The sequence below is a fragment of the Calidris pugnax genome, unplaced genomic scaffold (assembly GCF_001431845.1).
Source record: "Calidris pugnax isolate Ruff unplaced genomic scaffold, ASM143184v1 scaffold95, whole genome shotgun sequence".
Lineage (NCBI taxonomy): Eukaryota > Metazoa > Chordata > Aves > Charadriiformes > Scolopacidae > Calidris > Calidris pugnax.
In genome coordinates, this window is record NW_015090885.1 from 1,761,820 (window position 1) to 1,778,757 (window position 16,938).

General features: G+C 36.3%; 1 protein-coding gene across 5 annotated transcripts in view; it reads right to left on the minus strand.

The window, feature by feature from the left end:
• The window catches only part of ROBO1 (roundabout guidance receptor 1), a 736,202-nt gene that overhangs the window by 257,469 nt on the left and 461,795 nt on the right, over positions 1–16,938 (minus strand). For all 5 annotated transcript variants that reach the window (XM_014947370.1, XM_014947371.1, XM_014947372.1 and 2 more), the window contains one exon: positions 7,143–7,469. In XM_014947370.1, coding sequence (XP_014802856.1) covers positions 7,143–7,469 — 327 coding nt within the window. The remainder of the gene's footprint in view (positions 1–7,142; positions 7,470–16,938) is intronic.

The following is a 16,938-nucleotide window of genomic DNA, read 5'->3' on the forward strand; positions in this document are numbered from 1 at the left end:
GAGACTATCTTGCCTAAAATTTATGGAAAGGAGAAGGAATTTTGCAGCTCATATTCTGCATAACACAGGAAAAAGAACAGGAAAGTCATCACTGATCTTTAGATTCTGTAGCAACTTTTTCTTCATCTGCCAAAGGAATTTCAGAACAACACATTTTGTTTGACCAACAATAATTAATGATGAAACCATCCTCTTCACACTATAGCTAACTTTTTTCCTCAAAATTCAAAGTGTTTTGAGACATAAGGCACCTATGTTGACTCTATGCCATTTTTATTCCTTTTTGATCATTCTGAAACTGCAACAAAGCATTTTTAGAACTAGAACAGTCATCTAATACATATAGAAGATTATGTTACAACAATGACAAAGCTACACAAGAAAGAATCATACCAAATTCCCTGGTCATAAATATACCTCTTCTCCAAAGTCTCATCATGACACAACAAAGGCTGAGGGAGAGTAGTCTAATTGAGTGGGAAACATCAGATTTCATATCTTATTTTCATCAAATAAAACCCTCTTAAAGTAATTCAGCCACCTTCTCTGAAATTTGACATGAGCCATGTGTGGGTTGCTTGCACGAAGTTCTGTTCCTAAAGAACATGAACATAGAGACTCAACACATTGCCTTCACATGTTGGGACAGTCCAATCTGAACACAATCTATAATTATGTCTCATTTCCACACAGTAGAGGAGATCACCCTAGCAATTTCTGTTTTCATTTGGAATCTCCTGAAATATATTTTTCTGTTTGCACCATGCTATGAATTCAGACGGAAATTCTTTGAACATTGTCACTATCTCATTTTTCAACCATGCTACAGGACATCCATGGAAGTCTTGTGGAAGACCAATTTTTCAAACCCTGAACTAGGAAACTAATAGTAATAATAACTCGATTAAATCTAGGTACCGTAAGAGCCATAATATTCAAGTATTTCCAATTTGCTGCACTGCTGGATTTCTGTGCAGCTTCCATTCTCCTTTTTCACTTGGTGATTCATATTAGAATTTAAAGAAGGTGCACAGAGTAGAAATATTTATATAAAATATGAACATGAACCCTTGCTATTTTCATGGTTTCATGGGACAAAGAAATTCCTTACCTTCACCCTACTTTCACCCTTCTTACAGGTAAAAGTAAACACAACTGAGTAAGCCTTCTTTAAAATGTGGGAGGTTTGTAAAGCATCTGCTTTACATCTTCTCCTTATATCTAACTCAATATGTGACAACACCATTTTCATTTAACCACGGCAGAGAGGCGAAAAAAGAAAATACAAGGTTCGTTTCCCAAACTTTCAGGGATGCAAGAGTACTATGCTTAACAGAGACAGAGTAGAGAGTTGCCCCCAGTTACTACAGGTTTGGTTAGTAAAGGAAACAGAACATCAAAGGAGTAAAAATAAGGCTCTACGTGTCTTTAAAAATTGAGTGGGAGACTTACAGGACTACATTGACATTCAAACTGAGGGAAGTCCTATACACAAACCTGTAAAAGTAGCAAAAATATCTGTTCCTGCTTTCCTCAAGCAGAAATAACTACCTTATAAAAAGTAGCACATTTGCATGTAACTTTGACCTCATTGCAAAGAAATTTCTCCTAAATGACGTTACATCTTTGCTAACAGATGCTGCAGAGGCAGTTTATAGTAACCCAGGCTTTCAATGCTTGTTACAGCTGCATAGTAAAAGTCAAGGTAAACCTACCAGTGATAAATGGTAGGTTTTAAGAAGCATTAGCAACAGCACTACTATTAAGCCTTCTATGCCCCAAGCAACTTTTTGTTAATGCCATTGCTTGTAGTAAGCAATGATACAGCTTAACCGAACTTTTTGATATGTACTTAGAAGCTTAATGAGATTCTTGTAAAACTGAAATTCATCTCTGTTATATATGCACATAAGCATTCAAATTAACTCACTTGTTTATCAGCAAGAGAGGAACAGCTCAGGTACCAAAATCTGTGAATCTCTTCATTAATTTCAGCTTGGCTTAAAACATTGATGGCAGTCAGGAGAGCATGTTCGTTAATATCACACCATAGAGACTGAACATATCATGAAAACAATACACAAAGAAATACGACTGCTCATTGTGAAAATATTACTTTTTTAGAACCACTGAGTAGACAGAGCTGTTACCTTTCTTACTGATCCTGTGCTGTGGAAGGCTTTTTGTTTTCATTTAAAGTCACAACACAGCAAGGCTATAATTGGGATGTTCCTGAGATCTAATGTACAAAGCATTTGGACTATTATCCATTGTCAATTGAAAACAAATGTGAGCAAGCTTTTATATGCAACAGCTTACTTACTGTAAGGCATTCAGTTACTGAGGTTAGAGATAAAATGCATGTGTATGTACTTTACAAATACTTTTGTAAAAGCATGGCACTTGAAGCAAATCCATGCATCAATAGAAAACACAAATGTGATAAAAGTTACCTAGAACATTCGTGGCAAATGGAAAATAAGTTCACAGAGAAACATTATTTGAAATACAGATTCACAAAGCCATCGACCAGCAAACATAACCAAATTCATTTGCATTCTATTTTTCAAAATTCTCAATTTTTCTCAAATTCCTCAAAAATTTAGAGTGGAGAAAGAAAGATGAATATAGCCTTGCAGCTATTGTTGCCACTCTTGACATGGGTAGATTTCTACATAATGATATATAACAGATACCCACGAGATCAGGAGGTAAAATTTTCCTCAAAAACAAGTAACTGGAGGGAAAACTAAAGAAAAAACACCGAATCAAGCTATCACACACCAATAACTGAATCTGGTCTTGACCAGGTGCATCCGTTCACCACACACATCTTGAAAGATTCAAGCATATGAAGCAGCTGCAGCCACCTTCCAGTCTGCTAGTGGGTAACTTTCCACTTCTCCAAAATTGATTCTACTTCTCTATTCTGAAAAATTATTTTTTTTTCCCAACCCCTTATGTGATAGCCAAAGTAGTCTTCAGCCCTTAACTCTGAAGATCAAGCATGGTTCCATTTTGTGCTCCCACCTGTAAAAGCTGACATTTATAGAGCGAATTACCCGGTTTCGTTTTGACAGGGACATGCCCTTTTTCACGTGCTTTAGGACCTTTCACCACTGGAGAATGTGTCACTGGTAGGCAGTAATCCGAAACCAGTTACATTCCTTAAAAACAAAACATGGAGCTAATTTAAGCAGGTCTCCAGTGATCAAAAGGCTGAGTTCAGGAAGTCAAGAAGACAGAGGTAAATGGACTTGTGGCAGCCTAAGTCTGAAGGATAACTACAGATTGTTATCTGACTATCCCATCTCACACCCTTTCTGGGCTACCAGAGCTTCATTCTACTGCAAATAAAGTTTGCACACATACAGAGAGTCTTTATTTCAGAAATCTTTTGGGGAATAATGAAACCAGTCAACTACAAAAAAACCCCAACCAACTATCCCCCAATTAAGCATGAGTTACAACACTTTTATTTGACTGAATTCAGCTTTCCGTGGAGTTCCTATGTATGCAAATTTATATCTTTCCCATTTATGAAGATCTTACAGATCTAAATTACACAGAAAATGTCATGTCATATCAAATTACAAACCTACTTTGCACAGGGCTGCATAGTTTAGAATAGTTTTACTAGTCTCTAAAGTGTCTGAGGTATTTTAATTCTTGAAATATCAAGTGGCCAGCTATTTCATTAGAGAAAGTTACAGTCCCTGCAACATAATCGAACAGAATGTAGTCCATAGGGGTTCAACCGCTAGTTTGGTATATTTAAGAAAGATACCACTCATTTTTTTTAAATGTTTCTCTGGGGACAGGGATGGGTCATGGTTTAAACGAAATAACCACTGAAACTTCAGGGAATACAGCTGGAAAAATATTTATATCTATATCTATATAAAATAGCATTACAGAGAAGATGTAACAAAACCCCAATGCCATGAGTAAACACATGGGATCTTCAAACATTTTGGAAGGGCCACTAGAGGCTGAGACTGAATAAGAAAGAGACTTAATTATTTAAATTTGCTGATAATAAATGGTACTTAGATCTTGTTCAATGGTATTCATCGAGGACTACGCTATCATGACTGACACACACACCATTGAAAGAAAACATAGCAACCTTTGGATAATGAGATACACACCTCAGTCAAATCACCAAAGAAAGGTTGATGGATAGAAAGGAACAAAGTAGAGGGGAAAACTCTCTCTGCAATTTTATGATTTATGATTTTAGTCTCTCCTCCATTGTGGCTATCACATCTAAAAGTATTTTTAAAGTTCTTAAAACACACACGTATTTAAGATGAGAAACCAGCTTTTTATATATTCCACTTCTGAAATTTTTGCAGATTTGAAATCGCTCTACATTTCTTTCTTTGCAACTGTGGAATCTATGCACAGCGTACTTAAAGAACTTGTCTACCTTATTACATAGGAAACAAATTCTTTGTGGACCACCTCAAAGCTGAGCATTGGAACTGCTTAAAAAAAAAGTCTGCAAAAAAAATTCTGCATAAAGGAATAACAGACATGAAAAATTATTTTTAGCTTTAACCTGAATCTGAAGTCAAATCTACACATCCAATTAACAGTGAAGGAACATCATCTAATTTAAGTTGTTACCATAATTGACAATGGAAGAAAATTTTGTGATAAATTCCCTATCACATTATGAAATAAACTGGTGCTGACAGGAGCTGCTTCTTCGAGCAAGAGCTAGCAGTTACAGTACAAAACACACTTCTGCTTTCTACATTACACAAAAGTTTTTTGGTTAAACTTGCAGCATCAAAGCATATAACCAAATGAGTACTCTAAACAATCTGTACCTTATAAATTAAAACCAAATAAAGGCAATTTTACTCTGTAAACATGTAAAAATTAAACTATAACATAAGGATTTCTAAACCAGCAATTGTTTATGACTACACGTACTCAAATGTAAATGCTGTGGTGCTCAAAACAGGTGTACTGAGAAGCTAATGAAAACAGTTTGCTGATTTGCAGCAATCCACTGTGAATGTAGCTACAGTTTATAATGACAACAGTGTTGCAGCTATAATGCACAGATTTTGAATTTAATGCAAATTTATTCCATCAGCCTTCAACTCTTTCCTTGTTCCTCACCTCTTCTGTGCTATTTAAAGTGTTTTGGTTCTTTTGCACTGTCACATCACTAGCTTTTCTATTAAAATAATAGCCTTTTCTGTTAAAATTCTTTGTCCATAATCTGTTGGTATAAAACTAAAACCATAACGGTTATACCATTATAACCTACAAATCTTATTTCCAAATACAGATTGTGTGGTTTTGTCCCCTTACAGCATTGTTGGTATTTATTTTCTGACACTAGCCCTTGGTATGAGAGTAATTTTGAGCTAGGTTAACAATTTAATGCTATACTATTGTTAGGTGGTGTATATTTCAAACCTTTTAAGATACTAATTTTTAATTTTTTGTCTTGAGTGATGGCAGAGGCTCTTAAAAAAAATTTGTGGCGATATCAGTATCTTGCATTCAGACCCCATTAGTTATACTCCCTACTGTAATCTCATGAAGATGATTTGAGGCAGGGGTGACAAAATATATACCACTGTAATCGATGCATGCCATAGTGTACCAAACAATGAAGTCTACTTCGTGTTTCCAGGTTCTGATGAAAAATTAAGGAACACACAGAAAAGCTACATGCATTTCAAACATTACTTCAAGGTACACCACAAATCAAAAGAATCTGAAATAACCACAAATGTCCATGCTGCACGGACAGAACATTAGAACTCATTTTTAGAATCAACGAGCAGTGCTATAAAGTAAATAACAGCAATTAGATAAAAATAAAAATCTCTTAAGCATTACACCCACTCAAATTACACCTACAAGATACTGGATATAACATTTGAGAGTAAGCAATCACCAGATAATTTAAAGAGGTTATACATTTAATGGATAAGCATACTTCCAGCTAGCCAGAGACTAATTAGTTTTATCACTAAAAGCAGTAACAAGGAAACAGCACTGTCAGAGATCTTAATCATGTGTATGTACTGTACTATATGTGACGCTTAAGATCTTTCTGGTATAAAAATTATCGAAGTCCTTGGGATTTCCTGTGAATGTGAGTGAGACTAGGCAAAGGGCTCAAGTAAATGAACAAATTTTTAGTCTATTTCCTTTGCCTGCTGTGAGACTTATGAAAATCAGGCCCTTCTTCTAAAGTTATACACCAACAGTGGCATTTATTTAACTTGTCTAAAAGTTAGGAGCCTCCTCAGAGCTAGTTAACAACATTAATTGTTTAGTCAACAGAGAGAGCAGCGTTTTCAGAGAGCCACTCACCCAGTTCTGAGCTAGCTCTTCAACATGACACCAGATGAATTGCTACAGATTACAGAGGAAGCCGAGACAAACAAAACAGATAACTAACTTTTGAGTTGCAAGGTTTTGTCTTATACTACAGTACCCCCAAACTGATATTTTTTGACCTACACTTGGCCCTCCATGTAAATGCTTAAACCCCTTTCATGTACACCCTCTTCCTTTAAAATAAGTTGAGTTTAAAGGGCATACAGGAAGAGATAAGCATTACAAAGTGATGTGAACATACTTGACTGCTCCTTCCGTTGGCCAAATACTTAGAAGTAGAGAAATCATTTGTGGGCCACTTCTTTTAGAGAAACAAAAAACATTTTGTATTTCTAAATCTGCCATTATTTTTTGTAGTGTTTATTTGTGCAACAACGATTTCAAAACATACTCTATTAGATCAAATTCTGGCTGTCCTGCCTTCTATTGCACGTTGCATGGTTATCTGGAGAGGAAAAAACATCTATAAATTGAAATTAAGTATACAAAATCTAACGAACATTAAGTAATCATAATTGCATGTAAGCATAAAAGTAGTGAGAATGCACAAAAATATTTTAATTTCTACAGTGATATGATACCTCTTTTTGACTATTTTTCTATTTTCCTATCTCTCTACTAGTAATAATTAACCATGTAATTCCTTCATTGTTTTTAAGTCAATGCCCCAGAGGCAGCTCACACTCACTTTTTATCTTCAAATAACATCAAAGCAAGCGGATGTTACCAAAGAGTGGAAATAAAACAACCAAAAAAGATGCACTTACTTGCCACCTCCAGCGATGCATTATGACTTACAGCTTCCCCAAGGTAATTCCTTGCCACACACACATAGACCCCTTCATCTGGCCTACTCTTGCGCCCATGGACTATGCGTAAGAAAAATAAAGATCCACTGGGCAGCAGCATGCGGTGGGAGCGCGGGTCATCTTTGTCCGTTTCCACTCTTTCTCCTCCCTTGTACCACTCGATGGTGGGGGTCGGCCTTCCTTCAGCTTTACAGTTTAAAGTTGCTGGTTCTCCTTTGGAAACAATGAGATCAGAAGGGTGTTCCACAATTCGAGGTGGGAAATCTTCTTGCCGAAGACGGGAGCCTGTCAGATAAAACCACAAAACTTTCTTAGATTGCTGCCAGGTACAGTCACTGTGTTTTGCAATACAACTACTTAACCATTTTCCTGTAGTATAGGATTTAATAAAAACAGCTATTAATAAAATTTTTAAATGGAAAAAAACTCCAACCACCACCTCCACCTTAACGCACTTCATTGTGTGCAAGTTTCTCCCAACTGAATACATTCAAAAGCGTTTTTTCAACAGGCAACCTGTATTAGTGAACTAAACCACCATGTTCCTAAATCACATCCATTTTTATATTGATCTATTCATGTATATAAATGTATACACACATGCATATGTATATGTAGAACTATGAAAAACTAATCCCACAGATGCAGACAGACAGCAGACTATCTCTACCAGCAAAACTTGTACTGCTCTAATTCATAACACAAAATCATAGTCAACCTCATTTGACTTTTTGGAAAGCCCATTAATGCATGCAATGCCTGCAAAGTAAGTCTAACGTCTCCAGCACCCACAAAGTTGCTTTATTTCACTTGTACTATCAGCTCTTTTTAGTCACTTGTTAGTAAGTCCCATAGAGGTACAAATGCATGGAGTGCCTTAGTGCTTCTTACACCTCTTGTGTCGGGAAATCTAGAGAAACCTTTTACATTATAAAAACTTTTACTGTCTCCAATCTAGAACCCTGACAGAACGCAAGACAATGGTACCAGGATCAAAGAAAAGTTAAACACAAACAAGACACGCTTCTAGAAAAGCTTTCAATTTCAAACTAATTCAAACTGCAAGCTAATAATTGGAATGGAAAAAACCCCCTCTAACAGTCTGCAGGGACATACACCACAGAAGAATATGGCGAAACTGGGTGCCCAAGAATTCCAAATTAGTAATTAGCAGCTACCAAAACTTTCAAGTTTTTCAAGTGTTGACTCAATTTGAAATTACTGTTTTCCTTATTTCTCTCTTTCATGATATACTACTTTGTCATGGATAAATTAGTTTCTTGGGTCACTAATTTCTGATTATTAAAATTTTTCATGCCAAGATTCTCTATTAACATTAATAACATGCTTTTTTGAACACCTGCGAAGCACCAGAAAGAAATACAAGATCTATTCACTGCAGGTTAATAGACCATAAATCAGTATGGAAAAAGGGAAGGAGACAAGAAGAGGAGAGTCACAGAGAGAGCTCTGTTTTCAATATATACTATATGTGTGTGTATGAGCATTTTATATATGTGTGTATATATATGTTTACATATATATTAAAAAGTATTCTAAAATGTAGAACTTCAATGTAAAGTTTATTTTACATTTCCTTCACCTCAAGATAATCAATTCTAATTAAATGTCACACTAATTGGCTAGCACTAAGCACACATCCACAAATCTCTGGTTGATTACACTGAAATATGTTTGCATTCCATATGCAGTAGAAGTAGATTATATGAACATTACTGATTATTAAATACAAAATAACTCAAACAGCAATAAACCCACTCTTTAATCCTTTAAGGAAAGATAATGCAAGTAGTATTGTATTTAGGACTATACTCCCTAAGTTGTAAGAAGCATTTTTTCATTTCTCTGCCCATTTCTGTTCAGATGTTCACCATATTGCAAGATTTTATAGTACCCAATGTAAACAATTAATTATATTCTCCACTTAGTTTTATCTACAACAACTACCAGAGACACGAAAACTCAAGTACAGGCAGACACAGCAGAAGGAAGGGAACTCGTGAATCCTTTTCCTGGCTACACACCACTGTGCAGCCCAGCCCTGCGCATCACTCAAGAGCACAATGTTGAGCTGCACCCCCAGAGGCAGGGCACAGGCCGAACCCAGTGAGGAGAGCTAAAAATACAAGAAAAGTAAAATCGGGCCAACCAGCGGTGGTCTTTTGCAGTAGCTAAAAAAGCCTCTAATATACTGCTGATTGCCCCAAGAGCACGTCTTGGTCAGTACACACTGCATTTGTGCCTACTCATCCTGAACTTCTACACAGCTTTTGTGAAAACCCCCTCACGCCGTAATGCTGCTCTCACAATTGCAGTGACCGATTTTAGATCTCTCTTTCCGAGCTAAAAATTCCCAGAGAGAGATAAAAACTTTATTTGGTTTATCCTTTTACTCACTTATTATGTACCTCATAAGGAAAGGCACAGAAACAAAGGATTAGACAGCTAAAATCAGTTGTTACAAGTCACTCTGGAAATATAAAAATCCAAGCTCCATGTGAAAATGTTTAAAAACAGCTAAAAATGTTTTAAAAAACTCAAAGTTTGCACATATGATTGTATGTGTCACATCTGTATTTTCACAGATTATACTAGGCCACCAGTATAGAATATAGTAGAAGCCGCCTATTGTTTCTGTCAGCCTGGCCCACACTACAAACAAATGAATTACCATTTTCAGATATATTGCATGCCTGCTTTCCATACTGAGATTCAAGAGACTGTACACTAACTTCAAGTACTGTATAGAATGAAAGTTGAAAGACTGATCCCTGAACTTGCTTGAAAACTGAGACTCAAAACTCTTGCAGGGGGGAAAAAGTCCCCAAGAAACTCCAGGAATGCTCATGTACTTTTTAAATTTCTTTGCTGGGTCACATTAGAGGAGTTAAAATGACAGATATGTCCATTAAAATATTTTTTTAATCCTAGCATTTTATAAAAACTAACTTTTCTCTAGAAAACTTTATAACATTGGTTAAAGCAGAAAGGGACAAAAGTTGCACGAGTACTTGACTGGCACAGAGTGAGCATTAACCACAGATTTAGTCACAACTGCCTGAGGGCTATAATGGCCTTGACAACCAAGTTATAATCTTTCTACATAGCTACACATTTTTAGCTTTATTTTTCTAAAAATCTCTCTTTCCTTTTTGCCTAGTTATTTAAGCTGCATTTACGTTTTATTGAGAAGCAGCAGCTTCAATTATAAGCATAAATCTTACACTGGGCACCAATCCTGTAATTTTCCTGTCAAAAATCCTTCCCAAGGGGACATTTGGGAAAAAAAAAAAAAATAGAAGCAGAACACCTATTACATGCTGGATCTGCCATTAAATATACAACAGAGCTGCTTTCCCCCCCCACACCAAAGATGACAGCAGTGGGTTATAGGAACTAACCAACTTGTGCTCTCTGCTTTTATTATAATTCAAGTCTTTCATAAAAAGTCAACAGGATGCCACCAATTAAAGTATGCCATACTAATTATTTCATGCTGCTACTTAAAAGAACAATTATATGAAATCATGTTTCCAGTTTCTTGGACTGTGCCACAACTATTTTTACAAGAATTCAAACACTGAAATAAACAGATGTGAAGGCTCAAAGAAAGCTAGCGTTAGATGAACACTAAACTCCTAGAGTCAAGATTTGTCTTTATTTCCACCTTAAAACTTCCTGTCAGTATCATATACAAACAGAACATATTGAAAAATAGCAGGGAATGTGTTTAAATGGAAAAGCTGCTGCTATCAGAGGTACAAACACTGTGCTTTCCTCCTTTAGGGGGAAAACAAAAAAGTTATATGCTACCGGAACAAAGTGCCTCAAATTTCAACCACGTGGCTTAAGACAGTTAAAAATCAAGACCATATCTACAGTCCATCTAAACTTCAGCTCAGATATGGAAAACCTCATTTCCCAAGATCCATATCTCTAAATAATATTTTATCATATGTCTTATAAAAATGCCGCATGATAGACTTTAGCCAAGTGCCAATAAAACAGTATACTCTTGGCCCTATTTCTTTTCCATTTCACAAGTCTGGCATTTAACACTGATTTTCAGAGCACAAGATCTCTGCTCTTTCATTGAAATGCTTTACATTGTAAGCAAAGAGCTGAGTGATTGGCCTAATTGCTATCAAATTATTAGTAAAATGCTAAAAGGTTTAAAAACCAGTATAAGGTGATTCTTGCAAACAATTATATTTCATCAGAAAGTGTTACCAATTCCCCAGTATTTCCACTACATGTAACCTAACCTCTTTCAGAAACTTCTCAGGAAGCAGGGGGAATTTTTTTGTGGTTTTGTTTATGTTGACTGGAAAGATACTCCATAACTCTCTTGCTCTACTGGCTTTAAAACTTTCTCTAATCCTCAGGTTAAACATATCTCCAAGTAATAAATTACCTCATTCTTCCTGTGCTTGAGCTGCCCTTTTAATTCAGATCTCTCCACACCCTTCTTGGGATTCTATCCCTTTGACGTGCAGATTGCAACCTTTTCCTTTATTTTTTATTTTTTTACCATCCTCTTGGATTTTGTGTTCTTGTTGCTGTTGGAAATCAATAAACTAATCTCATCTGGTTTTCCCTTCATAAGATTCTCTCACCTTTTCCTCATCTTAAATTCCAGTTTGAGTACATCCTTGTGAATGTGGAAGACGCAAACCATACACAGCTAAGGGGCACGCAGACTTTGAATACTATTTCAAGCACGAACTGAAAAGCAACGTCACATCACATTACAGGGGAAAAACAACTAAAGGAAAAAAATCAAAGTATTTTTCTGAAAGCGGCTTTTCTGCTCAAAGACATGCAGCTAACCTAACCTATTGCAGTTTACCTGTTCTCACAGACAACAAATAACTTGCATGGAAAAAAAACATAGGACAAGGAAGATTTGTAGAGATCAGTGTCCCATTCACTTTCTCTCAACTTCTCCAATTTTTTTTAGTATTCTTACTCTTCATATAGTAACCTTGTTCAGCCTAAAACACCTGATTTCCTGAGCTTTATAGCTTGCAAGAGTAGTATTGCAAAGTAACTATTTTGAAATTTCCTTTACAGGTGTTGCAGTCCTCCCTCTGTAACCAAGGACATTAATGAAGGCAGCAATGCTGTGCCTATGCCTTTGGATTTTCCCAAAACAGTCAACTGTAAGAACAGAAATTTCGCTTTTGAATTCTGTTTTGGCATAAAGCACGTGAGCCAAAACTGCATGTAACTGATGTTTCCAAAAGACTGATTTGAGAACAGTGTTGGTCATTGTATCCCTTTGGACTCAGAAAGCAGTTCTTTGCACAAAATTTTATTTACAACAGTTTCTCATCTCTAACAACTGAGTATTGAGCATATAGTCTAGAAAAAAAAATAAAATAAATAAGTTACACTTTTTACTGAAATCCTGCCATTATTTTGCACAGTCATAAATGTGGACATTTCCATAACTACATTAAAAGGATGCCACCTTTACAAACAAAAATGTTGGACAACAGAGGTGTTACAGTCCTGCACGTGAGCCTGTATTTGTACCCTGAGGAGAAAAAGCGAACAGTTGGAACCTAACAGCACTGTTAAATCAGTTGATTAATGCCCACCCAGGACTATAGGTTTATTGAAATGCATTTTAAGATGTGTTTAATGTTTCCAAATACTGATCTGGGAGTAGGTCCAGTTCTTTCCAATAACTTAGATACCATAAAATGTGACAAGCAAGGCTCTCACTTTGGATCAGAAGAACCTGCAATTCCCCTACGTGTTCCCAATGAAGAGTAACGTCTTCTTTCTCTAAGCACAAAATGGAAAACAGGTGAGCAAGATGTAACTAAGAAGAGAAGCACTGCATGCTAACTGAGCATTCCTACCATGAAATCACCGCTGTGCTCCCTGAAAAAGAAGTTGTTCTTTTTTCAGTTTACACCATTATGTCAAGGACTCCTTTTGTTTCCATTCTTTAGTTGCTACTGGAGTTCCTGTTTCTAATGAGAGATTAAATTATTAATAAATGTTCTTTTTCATTATTTCTGAACTGAGGGATATTTTTGGATAAAGCAAGTTGCACTTTAAATACAAAGTCTGATTTTAAAATAGAAAAAGAACTTTTGTGGGCCGCGGCTTTTAAACTTAAGTTGTAGGCACCCACAAAACATTTCTCCCCACTTAAAAAGATGACATTATTTTATGTTGCTAAGACAACATGAACTACAATTACATTTCTGTCATGACTACCACACTATCAGGAGATGTCAGAAACCAATAATTTACTGTACACTTATGGCTGGAAAAAACACTAGAATAACCACAAAGAGCCTGGAGTTTGCAGCCACATCTGTCTGTCTCTCTGAAACAAGAGATTAAATGGGAGCTGTACTAAAAATGTCTCAAATCCAGACCGATCTTGTGCTCTTATACTGAGAGAAGACGTAACCCAAACATTGCAAGCAGTAGATATTCAATTTACACAATGCTCATGTACCGGTCAACTCAATAAAAGTTAACTGAAGTATTACAGCAATAAGCTAAATAAACAATGGAGAAAAATAAAGCACATTAATACATTATGTTGGTTTTAACAGTTTGTTTCTGTTCCTTATTCTGCAGTAAATCTGGACATACATGATTAGGTCAGAAAAAGCCATAAATTTTTAGGCAAAAAGACTTCTGGAAAGTTGTATGGCATCTTATAGTTATTTAAATAATCTGCCTGATGGGAATGAAAAAAAAATAAATATTGATAGGTACTGTATTGCACAGATAGTAACACTGAGTCTTTGTTTTAATACCTAGACATATTTCCCAGGGGATGCTACGAGAGACTAGCTCTCTGAAATAATAACTTTTAACAAAGAAGCTGAAAGAGGCAACAGTAAGAGTCATGCTTTAGTTTCTTAATTCAGAATTAAATACAACTCTTTAAAATTGCTTTTGAACAAACCATTTATTTTCGAGAGACATAGTATTACAGTCAATCTTTGTTACATGAACACATGCTACTGGTTTGTCCAGCAGTTAGCATAAATAAGTCCTGACCTGGTTATTCATTAAATTAGGTAGAATATAAATTTAAAATAATAATATTTATATTGAGCTATGTAAGAGGCTGACATTTACATAAAACCTCAGACAGTAGGTAATGTTCCCAGTGTAACAAAGTGTCCAGTTTTATTTTTGTTTTCCTTCGGTTCTGCTTTCTGGCAAGGTATTTATCCCACCTGCCGTTAGTGGATCTTGGAGTAGTCTGAGATAGCAGTATCTACAGCACCGACTTTCGAAACCAAACCTCACTCAAAAATTACAATATTCTGCACCAAACTGGTAAGCTGAAAATAGTATTTTCCCTTAAAGGAAATATTAATGAAATTACAGGAGTATTTTCATTAATAATGCAAGATCAACTATGATCCAGTGAGCAACCACACTATATCCCAAACCAAACACAACAGTAATAAACCCTACTTCATTACTCATTTTGTCTTTGAAATGGCTGAAGTAATGTTGGGAGATATTTCATTTCCTATACCAGAACAATACTGAGAACAGCAGCAAAACAGCAAGGCTGAGAAGGGCTGAGACACGTCTAAAGGCGAGCTTGTCTTTGGAGATTTGGATGTGAAAACCTGGCAATGACAAAGTGCTTGGAGCTGATAGTACTAAATTGCAGGATGAGTGAAGCAGTGAGGCCAGGCAGGTATAGGGAGAACTCAGAGAAGGCCATGACATTGTGAGAGCTGCACAGACCGGGGAATGCCAGTCAAAAGTGTAAAAAGGACAGCTGGAGGAAAAGAGGTGACAAAGGATTATCAAAAGGTTGTAAATATTAGGTAGAACAGAAGTAAAGAGTGACTGGAAGATCACCAGGGAAGCAGCTACTTCAATATTAAAGTGATAGGACTCGATGATAATTGGATAAGTCTGTGGATAACAGAGTTGAAAAGATACTGGAAACGTTTACTGCTTAAAGAGCCGAGTTGGGACGTGGTAGTAGGACGATCTGGGACAGCCCAGAGCAATCACTGCTGCCTTTCTCTTCCCTGACAGATGGGGTTCCCTACAAAGGAAGGCCTGACAGCTCTGGTTTGTGCCAGCAAAGATGCTGACAACACCTGAGAAGAAAAACCCACTGCAGTAAATGGCCACGTGAGGGAACAGAGGCTGGCGTGAGTCACCAAAGAATTGCCAGTTCCAGGGCTTGCTTTTTTGTTGAGCAGCGAAGGATTAGGAAACAAAGAAGAGACTGTCAGGCCCTCCTTCTCTCCAGTTTTGATCCTGGTCCTCAATCGTGTTTTATTCCAGCCAGGAAGAGTATCTCGTTGGCTGTGAACCACTGGTTTGCCATTTGGAACAGGAAAATAGAACTTGGAAAAAAAACCAATGATAGTGCACCAAAGGTAGATTCTTAGCTGAATTGAAGGAATGAAGCAAAATACCAATTCAGTGAAAATGCTTAGATTAAAAATTATATTGCTATATTATATAAAATATTATTATACTAATGTACTATTTTTTTTTATGTTAGATATTGTATTTTATTTTTATGTCTGTTCTGCGTTGGTAATTGAGATGTCAGACATATGATGCAGACAAACTGTGCTTCACCTTGAGGTTTGTCTGCAATCAGTGTCCAAGGTTTCACCTACTTGTGAAGCAATTACAACACACCAGGCTATTTTAGTCTAAAGTTTTATCCATGTGAAAAAACAAATAAAATAGAAAATATCCTTCTGGATGATCACACTCACTCATAAACAACTACATCTAAAGATATACCTGACTTTTGGGTTGTTCTTTTAAAAATCATTTAGTGATGAAAACAAATGTAACACATTCTCTTCATATTATTTCAGCTGGGTGGCCCCCACACTCTTCTAGACATTTCAAAACCACCTCCTCCCCAGCTTCAGAATACCAACTTCTAATTCCTTTCCAAGTCTAGATACAGCGTGAGACTGAACCTGATATTGAGCATGTTCAAAGGTCCAAGAGATGCTGAGAAACGGGAAAAAGGATCCTCATTTCCACAGGATGCCAGAGAAAAAGCAATTCTCAATGGGGGCAAGGGCTTTCCCTTCTCAGCTGTATCAGCCAACACTCCTCAACCCTGCAACAGCAGAAGCCCAGAATTGTACCACCACAGTGGACAGCATTCCTAGGCTTACACCTGTGCCGATTTTGGTACATCTCATGCAATTGATATTGTCACTTATTCTTGTTTGCAAAATAAATTTAAGGAGAAGTACAATAATTCAAAACACCTACCCAAAAGTCCTACCTTTTAAGACCATGACAGGTTTTTTTCCACTTACAATGGTGAACGAAGTATCAAAACTGCCCTCATGAATCCAAATAATGGGTATTAATAGGAGGGGTATGTCAGCTCAGGGATAAATTAGAATTTAATTACTCACAATGCTCATAATTTAAGAAAAATTAACAATGAGATAAAGAGAATCCCTATTAAGCAGTTCTGTTTCCTTATTTCTATTGTTATTGTTCTAATGCGTAAAAAATTTGAATTAAAACTGCTTGTTTTCACTCCATTTAAATCAGACTTTTTGTATCACATTAAGTTTGGACAATCCAAAAAGGCCAGGCATTTTCATTTACAAGTTGTTACCGTAGTAACATATTAGTGTCACGTTTTCGTTGCATAAGAAAGAATGGAAATTTAAAGCCAAATGAAAAAATATTTTCAATCAGTTGTTTACAGTTACATAAAATACAAAGATAA